This window comes from Dermacentor albipictus, chromosome 4 (genome assembly GCF_038994185.2).
Source record: "Dermacentor albipictus isolate Rhodes 1998 colony chromosome 4, USDA_Dalb.pri_finalv2, whole genome shotgun sequence".
In the NCBI taxonomy this organism is placed as follows: Eukaryota; Metazoa; Arthropoda; class Arachnida; order Ixodida; family Ixodidae; genus Dermacentor; species Dermacentor albipictus.
In genome coordinates, this window is record NC_091824.1 from 78,092,847 (window position 1) to 78,105,951 (window position 13,105).

The window sequence follows — 13,105 nt, forward strand, 5'->3', positions numbered from 1 at the left end:
GGTCTTCGTACGAGGCCAGGGAGGCGCGGTCCAAATTAGAATATGCCCGCAGACTCAAATTCATGGCAAACACAAATTACAGTCGCAGAATGTACCTACACCTAAGATACAAAAACATCAAGACGGCTTGGATTCGGAAATACACGTTGCTAGACACGAAATACAGCGAAAATTCAAAACAACGCGACACTAAGACGGAGGCAGATTGGCGCAAGGCAGTCATCAAGGAAATCAATGAGGCTAAAAAACGATTTGGCGCACGACAGTGGTAAAAAAGCAAATCCTGGCACTATATTACCACCACAAGCCGGAACCGTGCCCGTCACCAGACTACCGAGGAGATAGAGGCAGCGCCCTGCTGTTTCAAGCCCGCACAGGCGCTCTCCTCACAAACCAACGCCGCCACGAACTATTCGGCGTGGATCCGACGTGCCGCTTGTGCGGTGGACCAGAAGAAACTCTTCTCCACGTGCTACAACAATGTCCGAGACTTCCATCAGTTCCCCGATTGTGCTACCTGGCTGAGAGCCAGGCGCCGACTGGTCTCACCGAGGAGGACCGAACTGCACGCGCCGAGACTACGAAGATCCGGTTAGAACAGTGGGAACGAGTGGGCAGCCGAGCCGAATAGGCGAAGGAAACCCCCATACAGATATCGCCCGGCTAGAGCCGCCCAGTCAGAGCGAGTGGCCGCTGATGCCGACCTCCTCAGCTACACGAGCTCCTTGAATACAGACGGCCGACCAGGCAGCGACGCAGCTGAGACGCGCCGACTTGAACCGGCATTGCTGGTGGATTGGATTGTCGTGGCTTTGGTGAAATCCGAGGCGACTGGAGCTTAGAATACAACAAACCGGACCAACCAGACGGACTCACAGACTGTGACTGTGACAAAACTGTGTTTTATGTTATTTTTCTCCTTACTTTCTTTCCTTCTTGTACTCTGAACATCTCCTGCTGCGTTGACAAACGCCTGCCCCGAATCAAAAGGGATCAGGACCACTTACTTACTTACTTACGTAAGGATGGCAAGCTACTGGCGAACGAGGTGGATGAAGACGTCACGCGTCACGTGAGGACGAACGTTCGGAGCAGGAGGACGCGCTCGCCTAGAGCTGATCGTGCAATCTGCTACCATCGCAAATAAATCCAGTTTTTTTTTTTATCATCGGTCGTGCCATCGTGTGCGTCAGTCACTGACACACATTCCCAATGGTGTTATAGAGAAGAAACTAAGCGCCTGCGCGAAAACTTCTGCAGTATACGCGTATATTTTTTTAGTATTATGAAATTTTATACTTCATACAGTTAATCGTCATCTTCCCCTACGAGCTGATTGAGCAGAAATCTAATTATCATCATTATCATCCTTTTTTGTTCGTAACCGCGAATAGGGTTAGTAGGAGCTTGGCGTGCCGACAGTTATTATTCAGGCAGCTGAATAGATCATACAGGGAGCTCCGTGAGATTCTGCGAAGCATTTGTGGAATTTGGCAATGGCAACAACGACGGCAGCAGCTGGCGTCTCAACTAGCCCTTGCAAAGGCAAGCTAGACTTCGATCGGCCCTGCAGCGCGGCACTGCCGGACAAAAGGTGCTGGCTCAACAGTGAGCTGACCCAGTGGAACCAAGTTCTCCAAGGGCTCGTGTACGAGCTCGTCGAGGCACCGCGGGGCAGTCTGCGCCTCTCTTCGCTCTCCAACATGACCATCGTCGAAGATCCCGACGTCGTCTCTCGCGACGCGGCGTTCTTCGTCACGCGGCTCCTCGAACGCCACTCTTGCATCGAGGAACTGAGCGTCTGCTACGCCCACGGCGCCTACGATAGCGGCGACCAGACGACGTACGCTATCAATCTACGCCCTTCGTCACCGGCGCCAGAAGCAGCGGTTCGTGTCATGCGCTCCGTGTCCGTTGGCAAGATATCGTTCGACGAAGCGCGACGTAAAGGAAAACTCCACACCATCGAAGGTTTTGACGCACTGTGCTCGGTGCAGAAGTTGGACGTCTACGGCGAAGGGGACGAAAAGTTCACGGCCGAACTTGGCACGATGCTGCAACGGAACAGAAACACCATAAAAGACTTTTCCTGCGTGTTCCGTAGGTACCCGCTCAATTTTACGAAAACTGTGGCGTGCCTTACGAGCTGCGATTCGCTGTCGCTCGGTACAACGAACGATACAGAAGACTTTGTCACCGGTGCGCACTTCGTTAGGCAAGTTATGGAAGTGTCGGCGGTATTGACTGGACTGACAATAAGTATCCCAGAAGAGGAGATTTCAACACTTGCCGAAGCCGTGATGCGAAGCAAGGCATTGACTACTTTGGAGGTGGAATTGGACGACTCTTCTCCTACCGCCTTGTTTGCGGCGCTCGAGAAAAACACGACGCTTAGGGAACTAAATGTACTATTCGCCGACATACCTCCACACTGCGAACAAACATTGGCGTCCGCACTCCGGAAGAACGTCTCCCTCAAGCAGCTCGAGCTTTGTGATTTTGAAACCGACTGCGGCTTGACGAACTTTGCCGAAGCACTTTCTCAGAACAGCTCTCTTGAACGTGTAGAGCTGACCAGTAGCTCGCTGCGGATGAGAGTAATCTCAGTCATCTGTGACGCACTTGTGACGAACAAGACGCTGAAGGAGTTGAGCCTTACTCCAGACTGTGCACTTAAGGCGGAGGAAAGGTATGAACAAAATATTTCATTATTTTTCTCTCTTCTGTAGGGTAAGAAAGGAACCATTTTCATCGATGTTTTGAGGGCACCACCTATGTAGTGAAGCGGTCCGAAGCAGCGCTCTATGCAGTGGCGAATTCTTGTGAGAGAACACGAGCATTCCACGAGCACTCCCATAGTGCCCTGTCGAGAGTCGGTGCTTGAGTAGAAGAGTAGAAGCAAGAGTAGAAGCACTACAGACCGAGTCTACAGCAAGAGGTGGATCGTAATTTATTATTATACTTAGCGGGCAGCTAAGCTTTGGCTGCCACACCACAAAGAGGTGACGCAGGCATACAGTAACTACAAGAAGGCGCAGCGTGTAAACTTTTTTATTACGATATCGATCGTATTGTAAACAAGACCCACAATATAGAGAAATACGAGACTAGATATAAAACCTGCGCAGCTAGGTACTTTGTTACTTCACTCTAACTGTTTCATGTTACCCTTTAAATTCACCTAAATTAGGGTTTGGCGTTACTTACGTGGTTGGATGGTGCATTCGTTGTCCTGTGGAAAACTTTCATAATTTCTTTCCAATCCATGAGAAATATGAAAATATAAAATAGTATGGCTACTTTCCGTTTAAGTTCTTTCTTGTCTACTACTTTTTCACTATTATTCGAGGCCGAACAAGAATTATCGTGAAGAAATCATATCAGAGGGGTCAGGCAACAGCAGTTTGTTAAGTTCCATGACTTGCTGATAGACAGAATTCCGCATTTTGTGCTGACAGAACGAGCTTACTGCTTGGATGTTCTCTGCTTCACAAGTTTCGAAGGGCCATAATTTGTAGCGCATCTTGTTCTGGTTTAGCGTGCGTCATAAGTGGCGGCCTCTTCGCGCACTCGGCGTTTTGACCCTGAGAAAAGCAAAGCTTTCATCACGTCGTATTACATTCGCCTTCTGCACCTAATTGCATTCGTCTTCTGCGTCTTCCATACAGATAAGCAGGCTTTTACTTCAACCTGGCGAGTAACTTAGTGCTGCTCATTACGGCCCCTCTAATGAAGATTGTACTCCATATATCTCTCTCTTTCAGAGCGGCCTTAGCCAAGCAGCTGACCAGGAACGGAAGCTACAACCGTGTCCAACTTCCTTGGGTGGAGGCTGACCTCCCAGGCTTGTCGACGGCCCTGCTTTCTCTTTCCACCTGTCCCCAAGAGCTAGATCTAAGCGGAATGACGCAATTGTCAGAAGCCACCCTGAGTTCACTTTGCGATACCATTGCGCAGAGCTACGTGCGTAGTCTTGATCTTGCCCTCAGAGTGAACATAGACACAAGTGGTGCGTCAATCTGCGAAATGCTCAAGAGCAGTCGACGCCTTGAATACCTGCGGCTTCACTGTCCTCAGCCGTTTGCTCAACACGCCTTACATGCCCTCGCTGAAAACAGGTTCCTTGATGGTCTGTCCTTTGAAACCTACGGGAAAGTGACGAACAACACTGCGGAGGCTATCGCGTTCTTCCTGACTCGAAACGAGACAGTGACTCATTTGGACATATCTCGCTTGCGGTGTGTTACCACGCACCAGATGGAGGAGATTTATCGCGGCATGTCGAACAACAGGCGCATCGCGAACTATGGCTTGCCTATCCGCTTCCGTTCAGACTGCTCCATAACTTTCGATGTCCTCGAAAAGCAGCGAAGGAACCGCAGCACGTTATACCGAGCTGTAGAGTTTGCAGAGCACCCCGTACTGGACAAGCAGTCCGCCGAAGCTTTCGAGCTCTTCTTTAACAATTCACGTCTCCGCCGCGAACTAGCCGAGGTCACTGGTAGGACGGAGGCTGAGGTGATGCCACTGCTGAAGTCTGCTCAAAATTACTTGTGCGACAACTACCTTGTGCTCACTGGCGTTGTTCAGCAGGACGTCCTCGAGTGTCACCCTGGAGGAGTCACCCAGGCGGACGCCCTCAACAAGGAATGCTGGCGAGCGATTGTGCGTTACCTAAGTGTGAGTGACGTGGTCACGCCGCGTGCCTGACTTCTCCGCTGCAAAAGAAGATGGTTTCCGCAACTTGTGCAATAAAGGTTGGCTACAGCAAGATGACGTGTTCGCGCATATCTCGTATTCCAGAACACACGTAGATCCATCTCTGGGAAGATTTATTATCAGTCAACCATTTGATAGCGCTCTGAATGCCTCGAGATACCCTGAGAAAATGGAATATCGCGAAATGCTGGCCCATCCCCGGTCGTTGTTATGTGCACGACGCGTAGATTTCGAATGCATTAAAATTGTGTCCTTCACTCCAAAGAGGCGTCGCATTCAACGTCGTATGCGTGTGACTATCCCCAAGAGCGACGGGTGTAGTGCAGCATCTGCGTCCAACGCTCTGAAGTACAAGCTCGAATGCCAATGCTGGTAACAACACAATCATTGCGTTAGCAGCCGATATTAATGCGCTACAGTCACGGAGTTGACAATATGAACTGCGGAAGCGAAGAAGCTCTCCCATCGCCGCTTACAGCTCCGCGTGATGCGAGTCTATGAGGCGAATCTATGCGGCGGTATATATGTGATGCGAGTCTATGCTAGTCTATGAGGCGTTCACGCTTATTTCTGAAACACTGCGATGCATAAAACACATGGAATCACGCCGCGGCGGCTACGAGAATAAATATGCAAGGATGTCTATTACACGTTTTCTGCATGCGTCTAGCTGCCGCTGCTCGCAAGGATTGCTTGTAAAAGCGAGCGTGAGCAGCACAAAGATATCGGTTGCCTTACTTCGCAGTGGAAAGCTGTAGCACTAGCTGTGGACGCAAATTGACATCTGCAACATTGACGAAGGTGTCTCCAATCGCTCGCGCATCTCTTAAAGGCTACCGTGCTGACTAACTGAAGATTGGGTAACTTCGATATCCAAGGGTTTTACTTTTCGTACGTGTATACAATAAAAAACGGTAGGTGTGAATCCTTGCTCCAATCTCCATAATATATTTGTATATAAATGCCCCACAGTTCAGAATTCATGAACTTAAGTTTGTTCCAACTTTGGAAGGTTTTGGTTGTGAATAAATTAAGTTGGAATTGTGCTGAGCCTAACGCCCGTCAGTTAAGTCATATGCAAGTGTTTTGAGACACTAAGCGTGGAATAACCAACCAGAATTATAGGACGGTGAATAGCTTGATGCCAAGGGCCGCTTCGTTTGGCCTGCCGCAAACTGCCGTAAACGCAACCAGCGTTGATACTTCGCGTTTCTACGAACTGCCGCAACGTACACACTATAGACCAGGGGGGTATTCTGTAAGAGTCCACCTAGTGGACTGTCCATTTCGGCTGCTGCTGATTGGCTAGGGCCGCTCGTCTCCTCCTCGCTCGTACAGCTGCATGCAATCAGCAGCTGCAGAAATGGACAGTGCACTAGTAGACTTCTACAGAATACACCCCCCTCCACCCCCCCCCCCCCACCCCCCATCAGAACTCTCAGAACATGTATGTGGCGGCTATATTTTGAACTGGTGAATTTTCAATTTTGATTTAGAACTTATCCCGTTCCTCCGTCATGCCTGCCACCAGTGTTGGCTCGTGACGCCTTCGTCGTCACTTGTGCGTGACGAAACTCGCAGACGCAGCGCATGCTTGGTCGACAGGTGGTGACTGGGGTCAAAGATAGCTTTAAGAATGTAATTTGGACGTCACTATTTAACAAATAAAGCGTGATCGAACAACGATTCAGTGGTAAAGCCTGAAATGACAAATTTATGAATGCCGCCTTTCGCTCCGTGCGCCGTTTCTCTAATTATAACGCGTAAAACACTGTGTTTAATGTGAGCCTCGCCAGTAATGCGATACATCCATTATTCCCATCTTTGTCGCTTTCGCAGGCATGACGTGGTCTAATGTAATCGTCACTTGTTCTTCCCTTCCTCTACGTAAGCATAGCGGTCGCCACCTATACCTTTAAAGCTGCATGGTGGCGTCACCTGAGTTATCTCTGTTATGGTGGAGCAACAAAATTCAATTTCGCTTGAAGGCGAAGCATTGAAAGTGTCCAAGAGTACTGAGTTGATGAGTAGCGTGTCAGAGCTGTTGCAGGCTTGGAGGAACGAAAAAGAACTAAAAGGGCGCATGGCGTCACACAGCTGCCTGCTGCAAGCCAACCTCCTCTGACTCCGCCCGTCCCTCTCTGTGGGGCCTGTCTACGCGGTGGCTCTTTGAAAGGCTTCACCTTTCAATGTAAGCGATATTTATTTGGCTAAAATACATAATTTTATGGGCCCTTGTATTTGCAATTGCTTGACCTTAAGCTTGTGCTCGTTTTTTTTTATAAATTTTGTTTGCCAATATAAATGAATATTTATGCCGCAGAGGACCAGGGGCAGTTGCTGTGCTGAAAATTTCATGCTTTGAAATCTTGAGACTCGTTTCTTGAATATCGCAGCTGGAACATTCAAACAAGCTGTGAGGCCAAAACTTTAATACAGTTGATGTCAAAAGCGAAATGACGCAGTGCCACCTACAAGATTTGAGCGATTTAATTTTCTCTGTATATCTGCTTAAACTATATATGTAGGGCATTCGACATCTGCGAATAGTGTGGACTACCGTGTAGGCTACGTGCCATTGTCTGTGCGATGTCACTGTCGGTAATGACGGTGTCACATCTTTCGATGTTGTTTTCAACCTACAGCTTTGCTCTTAGCGTATCCTCTATTGTGGGTATGTGCGAGGTTTGAAGTTTATCATCACTGTCATGTAAATCTCCTTTTGCCGCTGACTCTGTTTGCACGAGCATGACAATGACTAATTAACAATGGCAATGTCTATTGTTTTTGTCAATTGAATTGACAATGACCGCCATTCTTGTCAAGAGCAATTTCTATGCGATGCACATAACGTAATTCATGTCCTGGGCAGTATTAGTTGTTATGGCCTCCAAAATACATGCACAGAGGCCACAGCTCTCAGAATCCGTGTGCATCCCATACTTTCCGCTAAATGCCATTCACTGTTGTGCAATAGCTCAGTCAGAGGGAACCATTAAAGATCAACAATGTAAAACCCTTAACAAATGCCAACAAATGTATAACAAATGCTTATACCCTTTTAAAGTCGGGAGCCTATGTTAGCAATCTATAATACTTGAAATTAGCATGATGGTGTGCTCTATCAAATGGTTTAGCCGAATCTATTTGTGTGATGGCGATCATTATTGCGTCATCTATTTACACATTCAAGTATCGATCGCGCATTATGAATGCTAGTCTGTATAGAAAGTCGTCTGCGTGCCAAGGGAGTCCTTTGTCCCCTCTACTGCTTTGAACTATTATGCAGGAGTATTGGACGAGAGAAAAACTTTCATGGCCTCAGACTGCCATCAAAGTTCGTGTGCTGGCATATGCCGATGACATTGCGTATTTTTGCGTCGATTAAAAAAAAAATGTGGAGGTTGCGCTTGCCATTACAGAGGCGTTTTGTAAGGTATCCGGGGCCAGCGTTAGTTTTGACAAAAGTGCAGGTTTTTGGCTCGACAAATGGCGAACGACGCTAAATCTTTCTGCAGAAATTCAATGGCAGCAGGATGCTGCTGTATTTGGTAGCACCTCTTTCTCATTACCGGAGTAGCCCACTCTTCCACGTGATCACCACAAAGTAGTTATCAGGCCACGGGGCGGCTTGAACGTTGCAAAAGTCGGGGTCGTCCGCCTCGCTTCGGCCCTATATAGGGCAGCAAACGTATCTCCACAAGACGCCACGGAAGACATTGTCTGCCCAAATATTCAGCAAAATATCATCGTTGTGAGTACCCCTCACTCTCCTAATGCAGAACGGTACCGCCGACTCGACAGGTTTGAGGTCGACGGACACCAGTTCGAGATACGGGCATATGAAACTGCGCCCGACTATACAGTCAAGGGAGTCGTCCGAGACATTCCTCTCGAAGAAGACGCGAAAGACATTCACCTCAATATCGTCAACAAGAGGAACCCGAATGCCTTAGCGGCCAAAAGACTCAGTAAGACCACGTCGGTCATCATCGCCTTCGATGGTGGCCGAGTACCAACGTGAGTGTACTACGGGGGTGCTATGCTCAGGTGTACCTTGTACAGAAAGCAGATTGACGTGTGCCACCAGTGCGGACGCGTCGGCCATCGCATGGACGTCTGCCCGAACCCCCAAGACCGTGTGTGTAGAGGCTGCGGAGCCTCGAACCCAGACCCCAATCACACATGCACGCCAAGGTGTCACCTTTGTGGGGTAGCGCATCCCACTGCGGACAAGGCCTGCAAGGCTCGATTCAAGACCCCCTATCTCGTTAAGAAACGACGCGGAGACCGACAGAGGGCAGCTGCGGAGGCCGCCCTCGAGCTACAGCAACAGACCTACGACCAACATTTCCCACCTGCCTCCCGCTCCCGCTCTCGAGGCCGGGCCCGGTCTCGCTCGGTTGCGGGGTCTCCATCCCGCCGGCAGAGCAGGTCTCGGAGCCGGGCGCGCAGCAAAACTCCCAGGGCGAGCCGTAGCCGTTCGAGCTCTCGGCGTCCGAGGCAAGCCGGCCAGCAAGATTCGGACCTACCTGACAAGGTGAGCTGGGCAGATGCGGTTAAGGGCTCGCTGAGACGCAAGGCTCAGGGAGCTACTGCCTCAGAACCCAATAATAAGAGGGACCCCAGGGATGTGGCATTAGAAGAAATGCAGCGCGAAAACGCACAATTACGTACGGTCGTGCTACAATTAACCGAAGAAATTCGAGAGATTAAACAGTCGATGGCGCAGCCATCTATACCTAAACCTGCTTTAGTCCCGACTCCCGTCACGAACGGTAACGACAGTGCGGCGCCGCCCACAAAGAAACGCGCGGCGGCCAGTTCCGAGTCTCAACAGCTCGAGAACCTGGAATCAGCAGTAAGTGATTGGCGCAAAGCACATGTCACGATAAATGACTGGCGGAAAGAACAAGAAGAAATGAGGAAGCTGCTTTCAGAAATTCAAACCGGGATCCGCAACATCGGCGTTGCGGTCAATAACCTCACTGCTCGAACAGACAGGGTTGAAGCCCATATAGACAAAATCGAGACTCACATGGGCCTTCGCCCAGGCATGGAAATGATGCCCACCATGGGCCCTACAGTCATTCACCCTAGCCCTATTTCAGGTAACGCACAAGTACAGCACCACGATGGCCAGCCCCACTAACGAGCTCGTGGTGTGGCAGTGGAACTGTCGGGGCTTCACTAAGAAGCAACCACTGCTGCAACAATACGTCCGACACGCGCAACCCAAACCCGACATCATAATGATACAAGAAACAGTAGGTACCGTACCAAAGCTTCCAGGTTACACTGCGCATGCCTCGCCGATTGCCGTTGATCGCGGACTTGCAATTTTAATTCGGAAAGGGACAGTAGCGCAAGAACACAGCGTAAGCGGCACACATGCGGAAAACATGCTTGTAGAGCTCCTTCCCAATAGAACACGCAACCACAGTGTATTTCTCCTCAACGTATATAGTAATCCGGCTCACTCACGGGCTCGTTTCCTCTCTCTGTTCCGAGGGGCGCTTGCCTTGGCGGGCGCAAACCCGTTTCTGGTCGGGGGAGATTTTAACGCCCCGAACGAGGCCTGGGGCTATGGCTACACTACCGCCAAAGGTCGACGCCTGTGGCACGACCTACATGATGCCGAATTAACTCTTATTACCGATCCCACGGCGCCGACCCGCACGGGCACCTCTACGGCACGGGACACGACACCAGACTTGACGGCGGTCCGTAACATCCCTCAAGCAATGTGGCGCAATACCTTTGAAGTTCTCGGTAGTGACCACATGATCATAGAAACACGAATTCCTCAAGCGGGTACACCCCCTTTTCCTAAGCTATTCAAATGGACGGACTGGGACAAATTCCGAAAGCAGCGAGCTGAACAGAGAGGTGAGGAGAACATCGATGACATCGAGGCATGGATGGAAACGCTCAACGACGACATGAACAAGGCGACGCAGACGCTCGCACCCGAAGTCCAGGTTGACAAGATCGACAGCCGGCTAGCCCACCTCTGGGAAGCCAAGACGTCACTAAACGCAAGATGGAAAAAGCAAAGGCACAACCGAAAGCTTCGTAAGAAGATCGCACATATCAATCGCCAGCTGGAAGAACATTGCCGGACCTTAAGCCGCCAACAGTGGTATGACATCTGCAACGCGGTCGATGGGCAGCTCCACAATGGCAGTACGTGGCGCCTCCTTCGTCACCTCTTGGGGGAAACGCAGAGCAAGTCTGCTCAGCAAGCAAACCTGCAACGCCTTTTGCACAAGGAACAGGCTACCACGAGTGATCACGAGCTCGTGACACGCCTGCTAGCCAAGTACTTCCCTCAACGGCCCGATGTTCAACACGGAGATTACACTGGAGAGACAAATGTGACACTCGATGAAGAATTTCACGAGTCAGAGATCCGCGCAGCTCTCCACGACCTTAATGGCAAATCAGCACCTGGTCCCGACAAGGTTACGAACAAGACTCTAAGAAACCTCGATGATGCCTCGATAACCGCTCTTACGGCATACATCAACAAATGCTGGCGAGCAGGTTGCATCCCAGAGGCGTGGAAACGCTCTAAAGCAGTCCTGATACCGAAGCCAGGCAAGCCGTCCAGCCTCGATCACTTGCGGCCCATTTCCCTCACATCCTGCGTTGGCAAGGTGATGGAGCACGCGTTCCTCTCCCGCATGAACCACCACCTCGAGGACACTGGAGCCTACCCACCCACTATGGTGGGCTTCCGGTCACACCTCTCCACTCAAGACGTCATGCTCCAGCTCTACCACCAGATTATCAATGACCCAACTAGTGGCAACCGGGCCATCCTCGGTCTAGAATAGCAAAACCAATTTTTACATGCAATGTGCCAACTTCGTTTAGCTGAGCACCTTCCAAACGTTGTGGTGTCATCGACTTTCAGAGAGCTGCCGGCAGAACCTTGGGCTTGTCTTAAGGAAATGGTCGAAACTGTTTATTTCTTAAAGGTGCGATTTATCCTAGAATTTATTTTCAGTGCTTCCCGCAAAGCAGTCTCTGATGAATTTGTGGAAGTGCTCTGTCCGGTTACCCTCTATTGTTCAGTTCATATTGAACGTCGGTATCTGTATGTCCTTAAGCGAGTCCGACGGATGTGTATTTCTCCTGGACAAGAATTTTCCTTTAATCTACACCCAGAAACACTTCTAGTTAAAGTGGGGTTAGAACCAAAGAACTGTTTTTCACCAGGGTCTACCAATTGCTGCCTGTGTCCTTGGCCAGAAACAATTAATCACTGCTTTGCAGATTGTCAGGACGCTGTGTTCTTTTGGGACATCCTGCAGAAAACGCTAATGAAATATATAGACATAACAGAACACACAAGTCACTATCTGCCATTTAGGAATCCCAGTGAGCTGCCTTACGATATGATTGAACTCCTTGCGTTGCGTTACCTCTGGCAAAGGAGGATGTGTAACAGGCATTCTGAAAGCTCGGGAAGATCCTCTTTCAGGGAGTCTGCAGTCTATGAAAAAAGTGTGTGTTGCTCAGGAGAAGCTGCAAGATTTGATGGAGATACTGAATGTATGCGTATGCATGCCCGATTGTTTAGGTATTTTGTATAAGATGCACTGATTTTGAATTTCTGTTTATGCAATTTGCATGTGTAGTTTCACACACACACACACACACACACACACACACACACACACACACACACACACACACACACACACACACACACACACACACACACACACACACATATATATATATATATATATATATATATATATATATATATATATATATATTGTAATAAGATGATTGATGATGAGGAACTAGGCACAGTCTAGTAGCACTGGCAGGAGACGGACGCTGATCACGCGCACAGCCGACACAAGAGCGCCTTCTTCGTCTTCCTCATCACCACTATATATATATATATATATATATATATATGTATATAAGCTAAACTTCCTCCACAACCGCTTCCACTGGGGTTTGACCACATGCCAGTGAAGCAATATCCATGTGGGAGTCGAGCGCACTAACACAGAGCTGCTATCACGGAACTTATATATATATATATATATATATATATATATATATATATATATATATATATATATATATATATATATATATATATATATATATATATATATATATATATATATATATATATATATATATATATATATATATATATATATATATATATATATAAGTTCCGTGATAGCAGCTCTGTGTTAGTGCGCTCGACTCCCACATGGATATTGCTTCACTGGCATGTGGTCAAACCCCAGCGGAAGCGGTCGTGGAGGAAGTTTGGCTTTCTTCTCACTGGTGGCGAAGGGTAATACTGGAAATGACGAGGTAGACTGATGACGAAAAAAAAAAGAACATT

The 13,105-nt window shown here is 48.8% G+C and overlaps 1 protein-coding gene and 1 long non-coding RNA gene across 2 annotated transcripts in view; one reads left to right on the plus strand and one right to left on the minus strand.

The window, feature by feature from the left end:
* LOC139059163 (uncharacterized) overlaps positions 1-13,105 on the minus strand; it is a 47,242-nt gene that overhangs the window by 25,852 nt on the left and 8,285 nt on the right. The gene's annotated exons all lie outside the window — the stretch shown is intronic.
* Positions 1,353-4,883, plus strand: LOC135916449 (uncharacterized). Its single transcript, XM_065449807.2, has 2 exons — positions 1,353-2,689; positions 3,765-4,883. Exons 1-2 carry the CDS (start codon positions 1,497-1,499, stop codon positions 4,708-4,710), a joined length of 2,139 nt encoding a protein of 712 aa, XP_065305879.1. The 5' UTR covers positions 1,353-1,496; the 3' UTR covers positions 4,711-4,883.